Source organism: Mesitornis unicolor, unplaced genomic scaffold, assembly GCF_000695765.1.
Source record: "Mesitornis unicolor isolate BGI_N332 unplaced genomic scaffold, ASM69576v1 scaffold7860, whole genome shotgun sequence".
Taxonomy (NCBI): Eukaryota; Metazoa; Chordata; class Aves; order Mesitornithiformes; family Mesitornithidae; genus Mesitornis; species Mesitornis unicolor.
The window spans coordinates 84,527-109,741 of NW_010160323.1; the positions used below are offsets into that span (position 1 = coordinate 84,527).

The following is a 25,215-nucleotide window of genomic DNA, read 5'->3' on the forward strand; positions in this document are numbered from 1 at the left end:
TTAGAAGAACCAGCTGAAAACCCAACAGATCATTCTTTGAAATGAGATCATATTTTGGAAGTACCAAAATTTTTCATTAACATCTAGAATATTTCCTTAGAAGTGTGTGTACAATAGGTGCCATAGTAGTTTGACTAAAGGTTTTGGCATTGTTGGTTACTTTTTTTTGTGAGGGAGGCAATAACCTTTTTATGTGGTGCGGTTCCTGTGGTAAGTAGACAGGACTTAAATTGGCATCTAGAACAAAAATATCACGGCTGTGGATGGGTTATTTGGCCATTAGTGCAGAGAACAAGTATCTGACCAAATTCGGGATGACGTTATTGCAAGGGATGTTAATTAATCACAGTGTTAAAGCATTTGAAATTGAAATCTCTGCCTGCCTTGCAGTGTCCAGTCTGCTGATGCTGAAGGTGCATTCATGCTAACATGGAAAGATGAACAAGCAGAAGCCCAGTCTGTTAGTATGCTTTCTGTAACAACATCTTAACTCCTCATGGCATTGATGATCCAATTCATAGAAAAGCCACAGAGTGACTTACCATCTTACTGTAATCAGAAAACTGGATAGCACTGCACAAGTAGAAAACATTGCATTAATTTATGTCCTCAAAGAGCACGTAAGGGTAGGTGACTTGGATGGTACTACCATTTGAAGGCAGCATAGGTTTGTCATTTGAACAATGACAAAGTAATGTTCTGAGATGCACCGATTCTTGTAATCTTTGAGAGAATTTGTTAGAAGTTCTGTTTTTTTCTTGTGTCTGTTTATTCTCGTGGTTCAAACTGCATGAAATAACTGAATTTTTTGTTAGGTATATCATGTTTTCATATGTTCTAAATCTCCATGTACTCATAAACTTTCTAATGAGAAAATGCCTTTATAGACCCTAACAATTAATTTCAAATGGTAGACTAAATACTTTGTGTTTTCTTTACATAGATTTAATGAAAACCTGACTGTGTTTTAAGGCGTGTTGTAGAAACTCCTTTGCCTTCAACATGTGCACATTATCTCTGTATCTCTTTAGCAAGATATGCACATGCATTATAGATAGGAGAATATCTCTAAAATCCCCAGGGTTTAACTAAGGACTTAAATATTTCAGCACATCTGGCTCATTTAGAGCTAATGCATTGAAGGGTGACTCATAAAGACCAGACTGCCGGGAGCTTGAGGTACCCCCGCAGGTAATCAAGCTTTGCATCTAATTGCACCTTCAAAGTTGCTTTAGCTATACATGTTGTACGTAAAAGGTGCGCTTGAGAAAGTATGCTGTGTGAAACTGGCTGGTTTCGTGCACGTTCCCACCTCGCTGAATTTTCAGTGTGCTGGAAACGTAAAGGTCTAACGTGAAAAAACCAGAATTGCGTTAGGTGAATAATCACCACTGCTGTAATGGTGGCTGTGGCAGAAATAGAAATACATGATGTAAGAAATTCTCAGTGTGCAAATTATTCTCTACACATATATGTGTACTTCTATATCACAGTAAATGTGCTTTTCTTATAGCCATGGCCAAGTAAGTAATAATTTTTAGTTACTTTAAGGAAAAAAAGGGGGGAAATTGGCAGTTGCCTTCAAAGAAAGTTCCTTTTTTCAGCATGCAGTCCACCAGGTCCTACTTAACTGTGTAAATGAGGAATAGATCCATCTGTTTATTAGTGGGATGAGTTTGAGTTTTGCCTGATACAGCAGATGATAAACTCTTAGGCCTTAAGTGTAGTCCCTGCCCTATAGGTCTGAATTGTAGTTTGGAGGTCTTTCCTTTCTAGTTAAAAACAAAAATACAGACAGCTGTGAGTTTGAATCAGAAATTGCAAAGACAGACATGTAAGTAATGTTCCTCTTTTCAACAGTAATTCAGTTGTTGTTATTTGTTTTCTTGGCATTCACTTCTCCACAAGTGGTTAGTATGTCAGAATAAGGATTTATTGAGGTTCTTCAAGCTAGAGGTAGTCTATTTCAGAACCTAACTCGTGCACATCAGGGAGTCTTTTCTAAATATATTTTTCCTTGTTTCAAGTTTCAGATAGAAGGTATTGAAGTAGCCCGGGTCCTATTTCATCATCTTAATAGTTTTGTCAGAAAAATATCTATAATTCATAGCAGAACTCGGGACAGGAGGAGTTGTGAAGATCCGATGGGGAGAGGAGATTACCACGTAATAATATGCACAGCAGACTGTGACCTGCTTTATTTCTGCATAGACCTACATTTCAACTCTAATCCAGCATGATGAAGGGATTTGTTAGAGCTGTCTTCAATATCTTGATGACTATCAAAACGTTGTCAAAACCTTTGTCTGAAAGCTAGCACTTGCTTTCCACATTCAATCACTGGCAAATCATTTTTTCAACCTTGTGCTCTGACTCATTCTTTTGTATAGAGGAAGTATGAGCATAATTTACGGTAATATCTCGGGCTCGTTAAATATCCCTACTAGCAATGTTGGGCGGCAGGTCTAAATTTTTATTTTAAATGTTCATTTGAGACTAGGCTGGGGTTTAGAATGCTTAAGATCATCAAATTGCTTTTCTCAAAATGAAGGGAAAATTGTCAAACCTGTATACACTCCTCCGTCATCTTCCAGGATAATGTCCCCCATTAGACACGTGCAGAATCAAGGTCTGAAATAGAGAAGCATTTAAGTATCCAAATATATTCTGCTTACATTTCTGTAACGTTTTGTTTGAAATGTGTGGTGGTTTGCCTAAGTGTTCTTCACACACTCTGGGGGGGGGAATCAATTTGAAATATAAACCTTCTATTTTTTTCAGAAGTTTCTGGGAAAAGGCACGATTTGCCAGTTATAGTAACATTTTAATTCAATCAATAAAAATGATTACCATAATTCCAGTCTTTTTATTTTTCCCCTCACAGATTGTAGAATGTAAAACATTACCTTGGGATCAGATATCCATACCAAATAGCTGACATGAAATCGGGGAGTTTAAATGAACTGGGGAGTTTAATAGTGTATTATTGGAATTGAAGTAGGTAGATTTCTATCACTAACTTCATTTTCCATTTTGATGGAGTGCTCCTGTTTCAAAAATTATACTGCTTCTGTTGGGTGAGAAATTTTCCATCAGCTACCTAAAGAAAAATGAAGTCTTGTATATATTACTTCATCAGTCTTTGGTTTTACAATTTTTGTCTGTGACCCCTGGGTATTAATACCCCATGTTGATGGATATTAATGTGGAGATGTTTAAAGTCTACTATTATTCCATTAACTCTTTTATTTTTTTCAGTTTGAGCAAGGAAAATATTTAAGATCTTTATTTGTCTGTAGAGGTTAATCAGGAATATATGTCCCTGACATCTCTTCTATGCTTGTTCCACTCTTGAATAACATAGCAGCATAACTGGTTAGTTGTTAAAGCTTTGGTCCCACTTCCTTCCCCCCCCCCTTCCTTTTTGGGAACAAAATACCCTGATGCCAGACCTAAACCTTGGCTATCTGTATAGGACTGGATGATCTTTAAGGTCCCTTCCAACCTAAACCATTTTATGATTCTATGATTCTATAATATCTCTAAGTTAAATCAGCACAGACTTTGGTACTCACTAGGGGTAGCACAACCTCGCCTGAGTATTCTGTGTATAATTTGAAGTATTGCTTGCCTCTTTTCTTTACTATTGCTGTATGTTGGGCCATTTTTTGGGAGGTGAGGATGGTTTTATGTGGTACAGTTCTTCCTCATGCCTGGTACTTTATACCCACATGAAACGGCATACGGTCCTGGGTTTACCCTGTCTGCAATAATGGGGCTCAGAACCCATACGACCCACAGGGCTCAAGTGGTTTTAATAATCACTTTAAACCGTGGGAACTGCACCGTGAAACTGTAGTCCTGTTCATAAGGATGCTGTAGGAGACCTGTTTCAGTCGCCCAGTGTTCCTTTCAAAGGGAGAAACGCCTTGGCATTCTGTTGTCCTGCAGCTGCCCTCTTTAAGATGTGTTTTCTGATCGTGAGGCTACAGATCAAGCTGTTGGATATTAAAGAGATGGAGATACTGAGATGGAGTTTCCACTGTCTTTATCTGTATCTACTGATGCAGCAATGCACTCTTAGAATTCAGACAAATTTGTAAGCCTTAATCTCCCTCTGATAAATTCCTAATGGCAGCCTTCTTCATAAATAATAAATTTCTAAATGTTTTTAATGTTTCTTCCTTATCAGTGTCCAATAGCTTCCTCAGAAGAGAAGCCAGGATTGCTGTTGATCTTTTTATTTTATTCTATTTCTTTATTATTAGAATCGTCTCTAAATCCTTGCAGTCCTCTAGGAATAAACACTTGTTAGCTGGCTGTCACAGATCTCAAAATGCTTTAATATTTCCCTTGCTACTGTTCTCAAGCAACATAAACAAAAGGGATTCTATGACTAGCATTCTGAATGGGTGAACTAATAGAATCGTACTGCACTTGCAAGACCTTTTGATCTCTCTTTGAAAAGCATTTTAATCTTTAATGCAGACAGCTCGTGAGCTATTAGATAATAAGTCAGAGATCTGGAGGAATTGTTACCAAAGGCTCTAAAAGTTCATTGCTTTGATTGCTTGCATAATGTACTATAATCCAGTGCTAACTAGGTTTTAAAACTTAGGTTTTATTTTCTAATCAACTTGCAAATGCATGAAACACATTGTGTAGTATGAAATATAAATGAATGTATATATTGCAATGAACCTCTTGCAATATGTGAAACCGCCTCAGGAGCATGCATAGTTCAGCCCCTTGGAGGAAAGCCCTGCCTGTAGCTGAATTTTCAGGAGTGATAATTCCATTGGAAAGTATTCCCTGTCACTCAGGCATCCTGCTTCCTGAGACCCATCCAGGAGAATACAGCATTAATCCTTAAATCAGCGGTCTCCCAAGGCAGGTAATGATGTAGAACTCCCTGTACCAGGTGAAAAGGGCCAAACGACTGCCTACAGGAGGGGAGGAGGTAATACTTGAAACAGTCAGCAGGAAAGCCAATAAAACTGCGGAGCTTTGAGTTTTGCCTAACAGCAATACCATTGACGAAGTAGGGAGCAGTTGAAGGTGGCTATTTCTGACTTTTGGACTGCATTAGAAAATTATTTCATTCTTCAATTATTAAAAATATTTTTCATTTTCTCAGAGCTTATAATTTTTCAGGGTGTTTTGTGACAGTGAGTTTATGCCTGAATAATGCGTTCCCTTTCCTTGCATCTGAATTTCAGGATTACAATATGCAATAGCTTTGAAAACTGTTGAACCTAAGCATACTGTCAGAGGTTCCTCATCCATGCTTTTCAAAATGGAAGAGCAGATGAATCATTATTCTTGTGAGAGCACCCCAGAAATATCATCTCAAGCTTTAGATTCTGCTTGTGTCTGTGTTTATGCCAGATGGCTGCGGCTCAGTTGGCTGGGTCGACATTGTACTGGAAATAGTTCTACTGTACTTCATACAGCTTTATTTACTGTCTCATTAATTTTAACTTTTCCAGAAATTTTCCCTATTCAGAAGCCATTAGGGTTAGGTTTCAAGCTGTGTTAAGAATTTTAAATAGCCAGGCAGAGTCTTGACACATTACAGGAGCAAAACAGCTACTTGAGACTGCTCCAAGTATGGCTATTCTTTTATATTTATTTGTGATGTTGAAGATGGCCTTTTTTGTTTTGTTTCCTCAGCTTATATTGATCACTTATTTAAAAAATCATAACTGATGTGGTTGGCCCAAGTTGTCATATAGCAGAGAGTGATTTGTAGTATATTCTGCATAAATATGCGTGTGAGTTACGTGGGGTTTTTTATTTATTACACCTGCAATTAGCAGCCTGTGTGTTGTGTATATTTATATGCTGGGTTTGACCTTTTATCCTGCTGCATGTTCTGCAAATACAGACACTTAGTTTGGCAGAATGGCACAACCATTTGTCACTGAGCAAAACCTGCAGAAGAACCTGGAGTGATTTGTGGTTACACAGGTTGATTGCATGTCCTTCAGAAGCCTTCTGAAGAAAACCTTTCTGAACTACACCTCATCTATTGCTGTAAACAACAAAAAGCCTATTGTGCTAACTGCTGCTGTTTTAAGAGGGCCTTTGCTCCAAGGCATGATTTGAAGTATACTCTGTTTACTTGAGGTTATTGCTGGCAAAGGTTTTTCCATCACCACTTAGTTTTTTCCTGCAGTTATCTTGTTCATGTTTCTCCTTCTGACTTTTACAGGAGCGTGGCCATAACATCTTGAGAAAATACTCTGCAAAATAAAGTTGACTCTGGTATATCCAGGCCACGTAGAGGCAGTGAATTCCCAACAGGATTTCAAATTGTCAATTAGTGCTGCTTGCAGGCGAACTAATCTACTGTGAATTGCACAAGTACGACACCCAAGGCATGACTTCAGAGTGCTTCAGAGAAAAATGGATTTATCAATAGGAGCTGTAGTGTACTTAACTTTAGAGATAAGGTGTAAAGTAGAATCCAGAGACATACATTTTACAGTGTTCTCTGGTTTTCCAAATAATTTAAGTCTCAGTGGAGAGAACAATTCCTACCTCTCTAGAAACCCCTAGTGTGAAACTCCTTTTCGCTTGAGGGAGAGTGTCCCTGTACGGAATTGACTTTGTTCACTGAACTGCAGAAGAATAATTTTTCGGAGCGTGGGGGAGGGAGAGGTCTTTGAGAGTGGGATGGTTATTTTCCTTCCTAGTATTTGAAGATGTGCAATATTTGGGTTCATCTGCATTTAGAAACTTTAAGCAAAATTGTGTATTTAAGCAAAATTAACACTTTGTACATGAACTGTACTTGGAGGGTTAGTGTCTCTCAACCTAGTAAATAATTTTCCTTGATGAAAGGAGCCTAAATTTAGTAGCTTAGAGAGATGTTCATCAGTAAAGCCTAATAGCAGTTCCACTTAAAAGTAATTGTTTGTCTTTCTTGCCTGATGTAATTCTGGATAGGGCTGAACAGTAGCAGCAACTGCTCGTATGCGACAACATTATTTACTGTTGTGAGACTATGTCTGGCATGAGTTTCTTGGTGTCTTTCAGGAGACTTTGCATACTTAATAGTCCAAACTGCGTAGGTTTAGTGGTAGTCCTAAATTTTTAGAAGTACATTCCTAAAAGTGGTAAGTTAATGCAACTGACAGCTTAATTTAGGCATTTAAGGTAGGATGAGTATTCCTCTCTGGAGTATGATGTTCTACTTGGAATTTTGATGATGTCTTTATTGTAGTTAAGATGGGATCTCCAAACTTTCTGGAGAAGTAGTTGGAAAGCACTACAGGCTGGCTGTCAGGACAGACTTTCAGCTGCTTGGGTAGCTTCTCCTGCCTGTGCTGCAGGCTCTGCTGCTAAAGGAGGATGACTAAACTAGAGATGCCAAGGACACCTGCAGTTCATGGCTTAGTGCTGGTTTTCCTACCTGACTTTATCAGGCCCCAAAAATTCAGTTACCAGTTGAGCCCAGATCTTCAAGGTGTTTAGCGCTGAGCGTGTCTCTCTGCACCTGTGCACTTTTTGTGGTACCTCGAATCTTTGGCATGTGCTAAGATGAAAAGGATAATGAAAAGGATTGTCTCACTCCTAAAAGAGATGAATCATATTTTAAGGAGTTTCCTGAAATGCAGACTTAAGTATCCAATTCCAAAGGCAGTTAGCTCTAATTGTTGGCCTTGCAGTCTACATAAGGACAAGACCTAGGAAAACAAAACTGAGGAGTTAGAAAAGTGAAAAATAAACCAACAAGACTGTAGAGTTTTGCTAGGTAATTATGCACACATATTTCACTCTCAGTTATGTTAATTACTTACACTTTCAGATGTTGCAGAAAGAGCAGGCCTTTGGGGGGATTTGCATTCATGATGGCTTGATTGAATGGGATTAATTACATTATTTTGGCAAAATATTTCTTAATCCATTCTGTAAAGACCAGAAGATGTAAGACACAGAGTACCAGGAGTCACAGGTGAAACGGTACTTTTATTTGAAACATGCTGAATATGCATAATTGAAACTGAAGAGATCTCTCTGGAGGAAACTGTAGTTGTGACTATTTTTTATGTAAACTTGTAGTCTAAAAGTGTGGTCTCTTTGCAGGTCTGCTTTCTCATTTTCAAGTGTAGCCTGAAAACATCTGGCTTTACTCCCTTAAATCCTCCTAATCTTCTGTTTGATTAAACATGGCCCACTCTAGTTATGGCCCATCAGGGGCAAAAATAAAGCATATTTCATGTGCTTTCTTCAGATGTTTCTCTAGCATTTTATATGTAAAAGTATTTGGCTTCTGTTCATGTTAGAAGTACAGACAAGCGAACAAATGAAACTGTGTCGCTGCAGCCGTTTGATGAGGACTGTTCTTTGAAAAGCCGTTTTCTTGAAGAATGGTATCACTCCTTTCTTTTATGGTATTTAATTAACAGAAAGAAGTAATTAGAATTGACTATTTACATATATTGCTGGTTTATCTTTTGCTGGTTTTGCTTTGAAAATTTCAGTTTCTTCCCTAGTACAGAACCACCAGGAAGGTGAGGGGTTTTTAGGGTTTTGATGCTACTTGTGAAGTCCTCAGTGCTGCTTTCCACTGTACGATAGTTCATTGAAACACTTGCTGTTACTGGGCTGCTGTTTGCAAGTGCAGGAAGAGTGGCTTTGCCAGTACCTTTGCTGAAGGACACCTAGAAGTTTTTGTGTTAGGCAAAATGGCAAAGCAGCGTGCAGACTTGCCTCAGTCATTCTATGGCTGCTCGACATTAGATGAAAGGCTGCCCCTCTTGAAGACAAGCGTGCGTTTGAAGCTCATCTTTTTGTAACATTTTATAATAGGTAAAGTTAGAAATCTTTGGATTTAGGACCCTGCTCCTATCTGGTTTTGTAGCACTTTGTCTCCATTGCAGTAAAGCCAGCTAACACTGGCTAGAGAATTTATTCTTTCCTTTTTTACTATTTTTAAGACATGTTTTACAGGGATTTGGATAAGCCAGAGCTGCTCTTGAGTGTATGATCCTATTTTACAGGTTTTTAAAACATACAGAACTGAAGCTATTCTGTCCTGACTTCATGAGCCTTGAGGCTGAGCATTCTTTTTTCCTGTGTATGAGGTTCTAAGTATTAATTGTAATGAAAAGCATTATCTGTATTTGAATTTTGTTAGATAGGAGGTGCTGCAATAAAATTGATTTATTGATTGTGGAAGTGAATTGTGTGATTAAAATAAAAACTGTTTATAATACTGACTAGAATAAAGAAGATTATGAATAATGAAGCTTTAAAAGCGGAAAGCCTTTCTACTGCAGTGCCTATAGTTGAGTTCATTTAACTGTGGAGGTTAATTTTTTTCTTTCCAAAAAGTGTTCTCTACAAAATGTACCTTATGCTGGCTAATAAGGCTTGTTTTTAGTTTTAAACACCCTTTACACCCCAGCCAAATTTGTTACAGTTGTATAAACAATCCTTGGTGCCATTTCAGTGATGTCAAGAAAATGAGACCCCCAAAAATGTAATTTGCATTGAACAGTGGTAGATTGGCCTAATTGTTTACTTCTCTAAATTCCTTTGCCAAATACTGTATTTCCCCCTGAGAGGGCGATTTCTGTTCTGCTCTACGCAGTGAATCATGGATGATCAGGCATGCAAAGAGTGAAAATTTCATCATTGTAATGTTAGAAGATGGAGGAAGTAGGAACTTGAGTTTGCAGCAGTAGGACATTCAACATGCGAATGTTTGCTGTGTATCTTCCACCTTATGAAATCTGTGGAAGTATTATTTATGGAGAACTTCTGGTTTCTTGCTTCTCTGCTGTATGCTACTTACCTACTCAGTGTACTAAGAAATGCCTGTTTATTTCCTTTTGAAACCCTTGTCTAAACAGCTCTGCCAAGTGTCCTGTCTTTATCTCATGCTGATGTCCTGTTGATGACATCTTGTGCTTTTAAGTCGGCTTTGAACGAAGGCTTCCAATGATTAAGTCTGGGTTAGCTCAGGACCTATGACTCTGAAGAGCTGGGGAGCAAGTTTAGTAAATGTACAGGGTGAACACAGCCAGTTTTTTGGTCAAGATTAATGGTAGCAATATTGTAAAAAAAAATCGACCAATTACAGGAATGACTTGGGTGTTTTGATATAAAAAGGGTTTATTAATTTCCCACCTCCTTCTCCCTTCCTGCTATTTCTGTGATGGCATATGCCTGCCTTCTCTGGATCTACAGATCTAGTTAAACTGCTTACGTGTGCTACATCACAGACCTTGATGTCCACTAAACCACAGCACTTGGTCATGCTTACTGAGAGAGTAGTTGGAAGATCAGCTCTTTTTGTATCACTCTCTTAATTTTTGCTCATTTTCACTTCGGTTTGGTGAGCTGTAGCAGATCACCAATAGTCTATGTGGGTATTAATGCCCCAAAAGGGACAGAAGCACACACAGCCAGGAGAAACAGAAGTTGGAGGTGACAGTGAGCCCAGCCTTCTCCTAGAAAGTTGTGCTGATGGTGACCCTGGCTATAGTAGAACCATGATATAAATCATGGCTTGTCCTTGGCTGCGTGATTCTTCTACTTCCCTTGCACTTGCATTTGTGTGATTGTTAAGCAAATTATGGAATAGACTAAGCTGAAAATTAGTAGGGTTTTTTCCTATCATTTGGTTTTCAGACAGGTTTTTTCAGGAATGAGTTCACATAGTCACAAAGTATCAGTGACTGCAAAAGAAAGGAGGCAGGATTTATGGCAGCCCAACTGCACTCAGACTTTCAAATGACACCTAGAGAGTGATTAAATGATTTGAGTGGTAATTTACAGGCGTGTATGTGTGTAGAATTAAGTAGAAGATCCAACATGAGGCTTGAAGTCATGTTTAATGCAATTTTCTGTAAATCATATTCTTTTCATATTTTGTTTTACAGTTGCTGCTAACTTACAGAAGATAGTAGATGATCCAAAGGCCTTGAAAACATTGACTTTTAAGTTGGTAAGTAAAAGTATGACGGGAAGCAACTAACTTATTCTCTCAGTATTCATACAGAGTCTGGATTTTCTCATTTACAGCTATTTTGCTGAATAAATGTGTTGACAGAAAAGATGATTGAAATTGCTGTGTGTGAGAGAAAAAACCTACAAGCTATTTTGACAGGACATTAGGGATATGTACAGTCACACAGCTCCATAACTGTGAAGGGGTAGGATGTTCACTTGCATTAGTTCTGAGGAGGTCTGAGCTTTAGGTGGGAAACTACAGGGAGAAAACCCCTGGGAAGAATGAAGTAAAGCAGAGAAAACTGTAGTTTTTAGGTTAACTCTCCTCCATCCACACTCCTTCGGCTCTGCCATGGCTGAAGTGCTGATGGACATTTTGTTCCAATCCCGTTTTTTTCCAACCCCTGCCACCATTTTTCTTGCTTGCAGGTCGCCCTCTCCACTGCTGGCTTTCTCCTTAGTTCTTCCCTTCAGCATGCTTTCAGTTGACCATCCACACTAGCAGGTTAATCTTGCTCCCACTGAATTTCATTACTGTTTCTCCCTCCTCACTGCTTTCTGTCCTCTGCACATTCAACATGAGACCCTGGGTTTAGGTCTGGGGCTGTTTTCTGTGCTGCATTTTGTGCCCTGGGCCATGGTCCGAATTTTGGTCAATTTTGATGCTATCATGATAGATCTAATTTAAGATTAATAACTTCACACTGCAAAAACTTAATTCAGAATTGATTTGCTGTATTTGTTTGTATTTCTTGCTAAAATTAAGTTGGAAAATTTACATACCTAAAGCTACTGAATGATTAGCTGTGTAAATACCAAACTCTTACCAATTAGCTTTCAGCACCCCTTGCTGAGAGTGCCTCAGCCGTGCAGGAAAGACTAGACTGAGTGTCTGTTGAATAAGTAGGCCTCCAGAATCACAGCTTTGTTTGTAAAAGCAACTGCTTCAGATGGGCTGCAGAGAGCCATTTTTAGAAAGTAAGTGATCTGGTTGATGATAATGTATTAATTCAGGATTGCTCTTCCTGTGACTATTTCTAATATAGAAATTTGAGTAGTTTAAGCTGCCAGAGTAATTTGGAGAATTTTTTCCTCTACAGCCCAGTAAAATCAGCAGGACTTACATGTTCCTTTCGGGAAGGGGTTGGGATGGGGGAATAAGGACATGTAACTCAAAATTGTTCTGTTTCTGTGGCCCTTCCTATCTAAATAAAGATTAAATGCTGATGCTTCTCTTTTTGCAGCTGATCCGTGTTCTTGCTGTCTAAGCATCTGACTTAGCTTTATTGTATAGTCAATAACATATCACCAAGAGCATTTAGATGTATAGATACTCTAAAGACTCTGTAAAACTCTGGGTGTCTCATTAACACACTTAAAATAAAGGCTTGAGTTTCCAAAATGTAATATCCCATAGTATCCACTTAATGTTTATGTGTGTTCTTATCCCTGGATTAATTTAATACGTGTTCTGTTTCTGTATTGTGTAGTAGAGTTGCTAAATTATTTGTTGCCTAGTCTGTCATTTGTTTGTACACCCTACTGAGTCTTTCTTAGCTGGGTCTCACTGAAATTGAGAGCACTTGTATACAACTTGATTAAAACACATCTTGTTGGTAAATATTTCATGGGGATTCAAAGTCTAAATTTAGCTAATCCTATATGCATTCAGAGAATTCAATTGAAATTTTAGTCTAGGATTAGTTACGACTGTTCGTGGACAAGGAATTTGGTTAGTATCTTACTGCTTGGGGATTGCTTTTGCTGGTGTATTACATTTCTATTCAATCAGCAAGCATTTCCATCTTTGGGGGAAAAAAGAACAGCAACTTACGTCTTAACCACTTTTGTCTTTTAATTATAACCAAAACGGTAAAGTAAGTTATTAAAGTGAGGTGTCTGGATGAATCTGTCCTTATCTCCGTCTTGCATATTTTTTTAACAGTGTACCTTTGATCCTACAATGATGTAATTCTACACAACAGATAGTATTATAACTCCTTTAGTTGTCTTGGCTAACACAGAATGATGATTTCCCCGCAGGATCCAGCTGTCCACACATTGGGGAGGAGGCTGCTTTAACACACAAGTAATCTTGGCAACACTCAAGGAAACACACAATTATTGAGCAGCATGGATTGCATTTTACGTTAGGCTATTTCATATAAAAAAGGGAGAAGAAAGCATTAATGAAAGAATGCATTCAGTCACTGAACAGTGATTTGTAAATACTAAGAGATTTTCTTGTATGTTGCAGTTTGTGTATATTGGCTGTACGTATGCTATCTTTTTATCACTATATTTTAAGTGCAAAATTAAAACTATTTGTTTACTCAATTCTCAATCCAAAAGCCATTGAGATATCTTAATAGTAACCAATGAGATGATCTCCAGTCTTTAACTTGCTGCCTCAGTGGATTAAGACCTCTGAAAGACTCTCCAAAGAGAGAACTTCTGTTCTCTGTGTCTAATCAAAGTAAATTAGAAGGAGCAGCCTGATGGAATGCTTCCACAAGTATTGCGTGAGTTTATTTTTGCTCATGAAAATTCAGTGGATAATGTCATTTGGTGCACCTTCTGTGCTCAATCTGAGAGCTCTTTTCCTTGTGTTGCATATGCACAAACCAGTTCTACTAAAGAGTTCAGCTACTACTAATGCATAAAATAATCAAGAGCATTTTATTGGGTGAACCAATTGTTCTGATGTTTTTGTGAGGATGTGCCAAAGAATCTGAAGGCATCTGTCATAAGTAATTTACCATTACACGCTGTTCATTCAATTGTATTATTATGTCAATTTATCTACCACATAGGTGAAGGATGCATTAAAAACTTCATTTAAAATGTAGTCACTTCTGTCCTGCAGAAGCAAATTTTGTATTTAAGAGTAAAAAAGTAAACATATTTTGCCTACAGTATGTATAATTTTTTAAAGCAGACCTAAAGTAACAGTTCAGTCCTGAGCAAGGTGGTTTTATATTCTTACTGTTATTTGTGAAAAATTAACTGATTACTTGTGCCAGTTTGTACTGTGACAGACTTTACTCAAGCTGTACAATTTTAAGTACTAGATTGTACTGCTAGAAAGGAGCTATCCTTTTGCAAATATTCGTGTTTACTCTTCATGGACTGCTTCAATCTCTTGTTTAAAAACTCAGTGCATTGGTATTCCAAACAGACTTGATAGCTGGACTCATGAGACACTTGGTGTCTACAGCACAGTGGTAAAAGGCGGATTCTATGCATGTAGGTTATTTGCTCTTCATTAATGAAAACAGGATGCTCAAGTGAAAAATGAAATTTAGTTGCAGTCTAGAAAGTTTGGGTTAAAGAATTCAGGTCTTTAATTGTTAATTTCCCAGTATTTTTTTCATAATTTTTGATATTGATTGAGTTTGCTAAAATTAAGAATGCAGTTGACTGTCACTGGCAGAGGATACACCAAGCAGCCTGAAAGCTTTCTTTCAAGTAAACTGTCTGCTTACCAGGTGATGCGGGGAGAATTTATAGCCTGGCTGTCAAATCCTCCTTTGTAGCGTGCTATACTAAACATCTCTGTTTGTACTTGCAGGCCTCTGGCTGTGATGGCGCTGAGATTCCCGATGAAGTGAAACTGATTGGGTTTGCTCAGTTAAGTGTCAGCTGATGTCTGTCCTTTGACCCCAAGCCGAATTGTGAGATTGCGAAGAGGCCAGCTTAGATGCAAAAGAAAATTACTGCACCACACACTGAGTTCTGCTTCATTCTCTAGCAATTCACAAAGTCAGAACAAGCAAAGCCCACACAGCTGCACCGCTGCTGCTAACGTTCAAAATGCTACTAAATGTCTCTTAGCAGTTGATTTGGATTCCCTCGAAGTAAAAAGCCTGTGGAAACGCACTCAGGTTGCTGTATTTATTGGTTACAAAAGGAATTTTCTATCAAGCTTACTTCTTTCATAAACTTTGAGGGATACTATTTTACCTGTACTTGTGGTTGATAATACTGCCTCTGTTCTGTTCTATTTAGGAATTAACATAAATATGAAAGTTAAGAATTATTAGCCAAACTTGAATTCTAGTTTTAAAACTGACTGTGAATTTTATTTTTCATATATTTATGCATTACACATCCTAGTAATAAGAAAATTATTTGACTTGATTATGTGCTATTTGCAGTTAATCTCCCATTATTTAAGAAAAGTTTCAGGTATATCTTTGAAGGATTTGGTAACTTCTAGGGTTGGTTTTTTTTTTAATTAATTAATTAGGCATTAGCAAGCATTTGTTGGTTGTGTGTTTAAAAACCAGTCCACAAACTGATTGTCAAGGGAGTGGGAGGTGCCTTGCAGACATTAATGTTTTAAGAATGTGCCTGAGGCTGCTTCAATAAATAATCTCCATTTTCTAGAAGTACCATACATATGGTACAATATATATAAATATATATAGTTATCTGAGCAAGGAGGGGATATACAGTAGCAAAGGTGTTAGAGTATTTTGACTGTGCTTTATTGGGGAATCTATGAGCTAGAACTATGTTGAACTGTTGTCGTTAAAGTAGACTGCTTACTGTGTCCATCTCTGATCTGACTTATCCTTAATGATAGAAACCGGTGTCATCTAGGTGATTAAAAACTTGAAGAACGGAACTGAAGCTTTACTTGAAGTTCTGCAAAATACCAAGGTGGAATGAAAATAATAGGGCTTTGTGCAATGATCAAGTAAAACTCTGTAACAAAGAAAACACTTCTGACCCAAGTAGTCTTATGCTTAATCTGTTACATAGATGTTGCAGAGCTAGCAAACCTTAGAAAGACTTTCAAATCTGGAGACGCATTTCTCAGAGGTTAAAATTTAAACTACTTGCTAGCTAATCCTAGATAAGTGGCAGCTCTTTAATGTACTTAAAATGGCAAATATATATTATTAAGAGAAGTTATTTATAATGCCTTGTCATAATCAGTGAGGTGTTCTAGAGCTATTTGCATATGACTCAATGTAATCCCACCCCATCCTACTGTTTACATGATGATTACTCCAAGATGACTGCAAAGGTTAAAAAAATAAACTAAAAATAAAAGTGTATTGCACAAACAGATTTGTATTTTGAATTTCAATGCTCTGTGTGCATTTTGATGGCTGTGCGGCAGGGCATTGTTATAGATGTCTGCTGCCCTTACTTAGCTTATGAGCAGCACCTGGGAGAGGAGAAGGGGAGAAAACACTGCTTGCTCGCTCATGGGAGAGGGCTAGCTCTTGGCTGCTTGCTTTCCAGTGCTTTGTAGAAACTATTTTTAAGATTCCTGAGGTGTTTGTACTTAAGAAATAATTTGGTTATTTGGGACAGGACCTGCATGCCTGTGGAATGCAGGTTTGTGTGGGGATGAGGGCGAGAGGGGCCCAGGGAAGAGCCAGGACTGGCATCTGCTGTCCCCAGCCCAGGTGTGGGGGTTGTGGCCACAGGTGAGGCCCATTGGGGCAGTTCAGGCCCTCCTTGGGTGATTGGTGCTCTCGGCCCTGGGGGAGGGTGTTGGCAGTGTGGCAGAGGCTGTACCGTGGGGGTGGAAGGGCCTGTGCTCTGGTGGGGCCTAGCCTGCAGCTAGCTGAAAATGGTGAACAAAAATGGTAAGTGCGCCTTTCCTCAGTACCAAAAATGAAATGGTGTGGCTTTCCTTAGCTTGGGGGTGTCTTTGCAGATGTGGGTGTGGCATTATTGATAATCTGCTTGGTAGCTTTTTTTCCCTCACAGTAAAAAGTATTTTACCTCACAGCCCTCTAGTTGGCCATTTCTCTCGTGCCTTACTCTGGTTAATGCTAGGCCTCCATCAGCATGTTTTGCTCTGGGCTCCCTGGGGGAGGGAGGAGAGCAGGAGCTGGGTAGGGGCCTTGTGGCAGCCACCAGCGGCAGCTGGAGGAGGGCTGTGCCTCCTGCTGTGTGTTGGTCTGTGGCTGGTGGGGCCTCTGCTGCACTGGGTGAAAACAGAGGGCACTGCATCGCGTCTCATCTGGAGGGCAGGCTGCTTTTGGGCACCTCATTATTCATTAGCAATGAACGTTGGAGTAAGAGTAAATTAAAAGGTACCTTAAATGTGCATCTATCTGTGAAACGGCTGATAACCTGCAGCACTGTGATGGGGTGGCTACTGAGCAGGACCCGTGGGAGTCAAATTCAGGGCACTGCTGTTAGATTATTTTGTTAAGTACTTTAATGTATGATTCTTGAAACAATCCACCAGTATTGACTAGTTCACCTGCAAAGTAGTTAACTGCCTAGCTTTTTTTTTTTTGGCAAAAAAGAACGTTCAGGAAAGCTGCTTGTTTTCACAGATCTGTAAAAGAAGTGGGAATATATAATTGGGTGAAAATCATGTTCCACTTGCTATATGCCTCCCCTCAGGCTGTGGAAAAGGTGTTGGGATATGAGTAGCAACTGTCAAAAGTGCTCATCTGCTGTAGTGGTTGGGGCTGCAGGAGGTATCTAAATAAAGAAGACTGTAAATACTTTAATTGAAGCAGTCAGCAGTATTGTACCAAGATAAAGCCGTAACAGTTGTTGCTCACTTGCAGTCTGATGCAGAAACATGCCAATGCTTTGCTGAGCTTCCTTGGTTCAGTGAGAGCAAATTCGTGCAGCAGAATTATTTAACACAGCTGTGTTGGTGCTGGGGCTTTTTTTTCTTTCCTTGCTGCTACTGCGGTATTGTGAATAAATACAATGTGAGAAAAATGAGTTCAGGAGGACAATAACCCGAAAGAGAAGGTAATTAAAGCTTTGGTGTTTGTTAAAATGAATTTCATAAGTACTTTCTTCTTGCAGCTATATACAGGTGAAGAAAAGGTGAAACTATGCAGTAGATTGCAGTAGAAAGTAGTATGCAAGGGATTATAAAGTAGGAATAGACCCCAAACGTAGTAGGATTTTGCTTCCTGAATATTCACATCCTCTGTTGAATAACAAGGGAAAAGAGAAAAGCAGCAACTATTCATTTATTCATGTTTAGATGAAAAGCATTTAGGAGATGGGTGCAGTTCTCACATGTACGACATGACCTGCCCCAAACCAGCTGTGGTGCTCCTGTTGGAAAGATGTTGCTGGACATTACCTTGGGCCTGTTGCTGGCTGGAGCACCTGGCTGTGGTTGAAGGAAGAGGCTTCTAATGAGATGAAGCTGGAGCAGGTGAGCTACCATATAGCTGTCTTTCAGACCAGGAAAATAGGGCTTAATTAGATGGTTCTAGAAAGATAATAATCTGTAGTGGTGATTATAAGCCAATGCTTGCAGCTGGGCACTTGCAGGCTGCGTGGGCTGATGAGTGCCAGTGTCCATGGAGCCAGCCCTGCCAGTGTGCTGAAAGTAGCTCTGTGCTGTGGGCTGAGATGAAGTCAGTTGATGAAACACAGTTCTGTGACGTCTTATTTTCAAAGAGTTAAAAAGGATGAATGTAAACACAGAATTTAGCTCAGCACAAAACCAGCTCTGGAGAATAAGTGGTTTGTGCGTGTGGAAGAGGAGGGACATTTCCAGCCTTTTATCTCCTGGGACTCCAGCGTGGGCTTTGGGCCAGGAAAGCTGCCTCCCGCTCTGGCAATGTGTGCTTTTCATGCCAAGAGGACAGGAGTGCATGTCTTCTCCCTCTGACAAATGCTGACCTCAGATATTCCCACTGACACGTACAGAGTTGCATCCAAACTGCAATGCAGCTAGCTCGTTGTGACAAATATTTTTGCTTTCTAGAAATACTATCCTAAGTGCTACCGCAATTTCCTCTGTAGAGGAAATTCCTCCTTGCCCCAGAGCACGCTTCTGCTTTGTGCATGGAAGTGAAATGAGGAGCAGGGAAATAAGCCAGGAAACATCACTGAATTTTCTCTCTGTTCTCTCCTGAGATAAAGATAAATTTATCAGCCTGCTTGTCTAATTTAAAAATCTCCAATTTGGGGGCTTCCAGAGCAGTGCTATAAAATGTGATTGTGGGGCATCCCTTCAGAACCTTTTAAACACTGTTATTTCTCTGAGAGGGAAAGCTGTGTGCAGCCTGTAAATGGTATGCCTCCCCCTCATGCTTTTCTTAATCAGAGATTTGTTTTCCTTTTCCACCACCTACCTCTGCATAATGATTTTGGATGGTGAGATTGGCCTGTGCCTGAAATCAATTAGCTGTGATGATGAATGTGGCACAGACCTAAAACACTGCTAATTGAGTGCATTGAAAATGCTGATTTTTGTTTAGCAGGGAGCAGAAGATGCCCTGCCCCCAGAGTTTTTTCAAAGCAGCAAGAAAATAGGAGACCTTGATGATAATGAATAGCAGTTGGTTTTTGCTGGGTTTTTTTCCTCTGGATCGATTGCGATATAACTTTATTCAGTAAATTGCTGTGGTTTTTTCCACTGCATCAAGTGGGCAGCCTTTCCAGCCTCTTGCAGCGTACTTGTGCATGTGCATGCACTGAGAATGCTAATTACCTCAAAATGAGAAGTTGGAGAAGCAGCATCTTCAAGTTCCCTGTGCATGTGCTCTACTAATGAGCTGGTGGAGCAACTGGGTTTACTCAAACCATGAAAGCTCCAACAAAGTCTGTTTTATTTGTTGTGTTACACAGTGGTCCAACTGACGAAATAGCCAGGCATATTAGTTGAGCACTGTGACACTTTAGTTATTAATTTTCCATCAAGAACTAAGAGTAACATTACAGCACACATAAAAATGTGGTTGTATAGCTGCTTTATGATTGTTGGATTGATGCTTGTCAAGCTGCTTGTGTAGTCATCGCAATGTGAGATGTTGAACCAAGCTCTGCAGTTGTGACGATTTCTGCTTCTGATAATGTTCAGAATATGGGCAGTGGTGGATCAATGAGCAATTACAGAGACTTGGAAGTGTGTGGTAAGAAACAGAAATGCCTAATTTTCACTGCATAAACCAATAAGAAGGCAATGTTGTCCTTCTCAGGACACGAGTATTTTGCCATCTAATTTCAAATGTGAATTTGAAAGGCCATGCTTGTTTATTGTCTCAGTAGGGTGTAGAAAATCAGTTATGCAAGTGTATGTGTTTATGCAGAGGAGCAGCTATGAGAAACAAATTGGAGTACATGGAAAATACATGCCTCTCCTTTTTTATTTTTTCCCCATAGGTACAAATTATAAAGAATTAATGAAAATCAGCTATCTTTCAAACATGGAACTCCCCCCCCGCCCCCTCTTGGAAAGAAATTAAATCGTTATTTGGTTCTTTTTCATCCATGCAATAATTCGGGTTCATTAGGGAAAGGTGTTGCTTGTGTGCAGTTGTGCTGCTGTTCCTTGGGTTTACTTTGAGCAAAAGACGATTTCTAGTTTTGTCTTGCTTACACTGCACCTGTAGACCCTAGAGATCCAGCTTTGTTTCCTTTGAGGACAACTGAACTATGATTCCTCAAAAAGTAGAAGTAGTTATTTCGGTAACGCAACTGTCCCTTCACATAAAGGTAATGCCTGTGGTGTCATCAACAGGCAATTATAAAGAACAAACCAGAAGAGCTGGAGTGTGTCCAGTGGCTTTGGGGAGGCAGTCATGTCATAAAAACACATCAACAGGCAAAGAGATTACACCTCCCTGCTGTACAGTGCTGAATTGGAAAGCCTCTGTAAGGGAGAGGCCTGCGTTTCTGCCTGCATCTCTGTTTTTGAAAGCTTGGAATTGGTTTTATGAAGTATTCTGGTGTTGGGGGTGGAGTGGAGGAGAGAAAAGAGGGGAAGAAAAAAAAGGAAAGCAAAAAACCCCACAAAGAAATGTCAGGGTGGTGTACTTTGATGTTAGAGCCTGCACCTGTGCTGTTTCATAATGGAAAAGGCAAGGAAAGTTTTTGAAGCCTGTTACCAGGAAAGCTCCTTGTGTCCCTAGCAGTTACTGTTTTCTACAACACACGGAGGGTGGTTGAGGGACCCGAGCACGCAGTTACTATGTTCACCCTAACCGGTTGGTATTTGTATTAGTAAGGTGACTGCGAGTTTGGTTGTCTTGTCCTGGCGAATGAGTATCTCTTGCTGATGGCCTGCACTGTGCTAGTGCTCTGTTAGCACGAAAGAACAAAATGCTAAATTAAAGAGCCAGGTGTAAAATCAGATGGCCAGGGAACACGAGCTTGTTGGGAACTGGGGAGGTGAGATGTGGGAGGGGGGTGCTCATTGCGCTTGCAGTAAGCAGGGATTTTGGCCCTGAATGTGCCCAAGCAAGAAGTTAGCAGTGCTCTACTCGGATGCAAGAAGCACCTTCTTGAAGGTAAACTTTCTACACCCATTTCGGCAGTGAAGGCCTTTGTACTTAGACCAAGACATATATTTGATGGTTTTAGAGATGGCTTTGGTTGCAGAGCTTTTAGCATCAGCTGGAAGCTGCATCTTTCTGGTAGTGCAAGATGTGCAATTTGTGAAATTAAATAAAATCCCTAGCCTGTTTCTCAGCTCTGTGAGAAGGTTGTTGTGGTTTTTGTTAAGTAAGTGTTCACGTTGAGGGAAAGCACAATAGACACATGATTGGGGTTGTTAAGAGCCCCAGCTGGGAATCCTGTTGTATGCAGGATTTTATTTTATCTTTTTTTTTCCTTGTTAGTGAACCTCTGATTAAAACAAACTTCGCTGGAAAATTTACCCCATATTATGAGAAATAGAAAGAGGGTGGAGAAAAACACCTTAAATTAGAGCAGAGAATTCAGAGGGAAGGATCATTATTGAAATCTTGCCCCCATGAATTAATACTACTTTATAATAGCTTTAGTGGGACTAAAATTTCACTCCCTATCTGTGTTGATTATGAGTTCCTCAGTTTACTCCTGGGGCTGTAAATCGGAAAAAGATGCAATAATGATTAAAGAGTAGGTGTGATTTGAATGGAAGGTGATTACTAAAATCTCCCTGAAGTCTTCCACCCTGCTTGTGCTGCAAGCTTTTCCTATTTATAATAGCATAGCAGAGCCGTCCAAGCAGAAAATGGCACTAGAAAAAGAGTTTTCTGATTGTTTCTGATTAGGTTCAGTGCTAACCTTGTAAATCTGTCTGTCAGGTGGGGCACAGTCAAGTCATCCGTAAACCTGGAGCTTCACATGAGATTGAAAGGGTGAGGAAACTCCTGCACTTGTGTCACTTCACACTTTATTTTTTTCCCTCCAGAAGAATTTTCACAGAGATAAATCTAGACTCTTGGATGAGAGATACTGAGATACAGTTTAGCATTGTATCAATTACTGTACTGATTTAAAACTGGTATAAGCCCCCTAAATAAAAATACCTTTTGGAAGAGTACTCCAGTGACCTTGTGGCAAATCAAATGGGTGTCCATTTAAATTGAAAACAGCTGTTGGATGCAAAAAAATTACAACAAAGTGAATGAAACGTGGTTTCAGCGCAGGTGAGCAAACAGATTTGTTTCCCAATTTACGGTGTGTTAGATGTGTGCTTTCAGTGCTACAGAGAGGTGACAGTGTTTTGCTTGCTGCAAAATTGGATCTGGAAAGCGTTTGGTACTGTTTTGGTGTAACAAGGGATGTTCTTTGAAGTTCTAGTACATGTAGATAACACGTTCTCAACTCTGTTGAGGCAAAAAGTGTTCTTTAGCCTGTGATAAAACTTTGACTGGTTAATAATTGCAAAAGGCCTGTTTTGTTGCACGTGTCAGGTATCCGCGGGGCTACCACTTATCAAATGTACCTTTTTATGTATTTATTTATGCTAATTGATGCCAAGGCAATGCATAGAAAAAATGATTTATACCATGTTTTGTAAGTCTGTATGTCCCCATATGTTTATCTCTCAGGCTTTTTCTACACCGAACTGTCATCATCATTCATGTTCACCTGGAAGTAAAATTGTATTAATCAGGTATTACGTTACTTACGCTAACTTGTATTTACCAGAAAAATTTCATCTGAAACAGAGACTCCAAATGTGATCAGAAGTCAGCACGGTTTTGTGGAAGCCTTAGAGAATGACATTAGGATAGAGCTGGGATTCTTGCACAGGGGTCCTCCTGGATGGGGAGTGGAGTGCTACCGAGGGCTGGGGGTGGCCCCACGCTTGTCCCACGCCTGACTCGCACTGCTGCAGCTGGAATTGTGCTGGTCCCTGTGCTGGCTCTGGTACAGCCCTCCTAGGTGCCACCTGAAGAATGAAGCAACTTTTGCAAAAGTAGTCCTTGAAAATGGGTTTTTATTATTATTTTCTAAGCCATACTGGAAGTTGGGAAGTGATGCTCCCCCTGCCCCACTGTGTCTGGGATGCAGTGCGCTTTGCAGCTTTCCCTTCCAAGGCAGCGCGCAGGCCACAGCCCTGGGACAGTGTGGAGGTTACTGCAGGTGCCTAGGAACCATCACCAAAAGTGATGTGTAAAAGCCACAGACTAAAGGAGCAGACAGGGACATGAGAAGCAGCTTTCCTGCTGTGCCACATTGTCCCTGTGGCTGGAAATGTTTTTTTACTATGGCGACAAGGTTGGTTATGGTACTGATGTATTACAATTTCTGACTTTAAAAGAGCAGTGCTGCAGCTCAGAGAATCTGGGGGGTTTTGTGCTCTTTCTCTTGCAGCTTCTTTCCTGTGTGACCTAGTTTAGGTGATCCTGCTCTGGCAGGGGTTGGACTGGATGAGTTTCAGAGGTCCCTTCCAACTCCTGAGATTCTGATTCTGTGATTCATGCTTTGACTCCACTGAGGCGATCCTTTCCTGATGTGATCTTCCACATGGCTGCCCTGTCCTCTCTTGTATCTCTCCTCCCAGAGCCCCTCTGCAGAGCTGCTGTAGGTCTGCCCTGTTTCTGGAGGCGTTTGAGCTCTTGAGCTCCACAAGCAGGGCTTGTGGGTGGCTGGGCACTGTGCTGTGTGCCATTTGTTCGCTGCAGAGCACAGAAGGAGCAAGTCTGCACATACGTGGAGTGGAAGCAGGATAAGTGTGTATGGACCTTCAGAGTGTTCCTTGCACGTAGTCTTGGTGCTCAGTCTGTGCTCGGTATTTACACCTGTTGTACACTCAGAGAGCAGAGGAGAAAATTCTGTGCGTAAGGATGGTGAGTGCAGAAACTACCTCAGCTCTGGTTCTCTTGCCCTGCACCAGCACATTTGTCTTGTGAGTTCAGTTATTTTCACTTGGTGGTTTTAGTGCTCGCTTTGTGCTGAGATTCATGACTACAAAAATTCAGGATCAGGACAGAGTTCCTGGTAAAGTATTCAATCCATCCTCGAGGTGTACGTGCACTTTCGTGCTGTTCTTCATTTATATGCTGCCCTTGGTTCCTAGCTAGAAAGTACATGGTAGCAATTTCTTAAGCAAACAAAATGCCACCATTTCCCGTACCAATTTAATTTTACACTGGCATTTGATTCTTCCAAAAATTGCATCAATAACTGCTCAGCTCTTCAAAGTATTTATTTTTCATCCCCAATTTATATACACAAGCACATGCGTATTTATATTAAGTTGTGAGCTGTGCAGTTCACAAAATAATTTATTTTCCTTTCCCTCTGTTCTGAAGCTTCATTTTGTACAAGAGGATTTATCTCTTCGGTTGGGTCCCGGCATCACAGCACGTAGCTTGGCGTAAGAGAAATGAGAGCTCCTGGGCCCCTGGTTCTGTCTCCCTCCTCTTCCCTCCCCGTTGCCCTTTCCATGGACAACTTCGCTGTCTAATGAGGGAGTCTCTGGGCCCCACAGGTGCCATGTTGTGGTTCACGCAGAGGTGTGTGCTGTCTGTGCAGCATCTCTTCCAAAATTATAACTGCTGTTGCTTGGGAACTGCCCCTTCTGGGAAACCGTTTTGGAGCTTGCTCGCAGCTTTCTGTGATTTAGTTCTTGACAGTCAGCACTGGAGACCGAGCTGGAGCTGCACCAACTGCCGAGCAATTTCTAAGTGTTCTGCAATACAAACTCCCTCAGGTTTTATTTACTCCAGCAGTCGTTTGTGGTTTTAAAAAGCTGCCACTCTAATTGTGAACAGAACCAAACCGGAGCTGTGATGTCTACGCAGTTATGTGTAATGTGGGGGAAAAATTCAAACCCGTTTTGTAGCTGATACTTCAGATGTATTCCTAACTTGTCCTTTCTTACAGTGTTGAGCCCTTGTTATGCTTTTCTCTGGTTGTCACATTTTTCTGACTAGTCATGGGTTCTGTTTGTGTGTCAACACACATTAAGCTAATGGAGCATTATCGATTCTTGACAAAATAGACCTGGGTACTTAAACAATTTGTTACTGCTTTTAAAGGCGTTTAAAAAAAAACAGAAACCAAAGCCATTTCAAC

At 40.1% G+C, this 25,215-nt stretch overlaps 1 protein-coding gene across 1 annotated transcript in view; it reads left to right on the forward strand.

Moving 5' to 3' along the window:
- The window catches only part of LOC104544721 (STE20/SPS1-related proline-alanine-rich protein kinase-like), a 98,898-nt gene extending 83,538 nt beyond the window's left edge, over nucleotides 1-15,360 (forward strand). Inside the window, exons 17-18 of the mRNA XM_010189665.1 lie at nucleotides 10,896-10,960; nucleotides 14,537-15,360. Coding sequence (XP_010187967.1) covers nucleotides 10,896-10,960; nucleotides 14,537-14,611 — 140 coding nt within the window. The 3' untranslated portion in view covers nucleotides 14,612-15,360. The remainder of the gene's footprint in view (nucleotides 1-10,895; nucleotides 10,961-14,536) is intronic.
- Nucleotides 15,361-25,215: the final 9,855 nt, after the last annotated feature.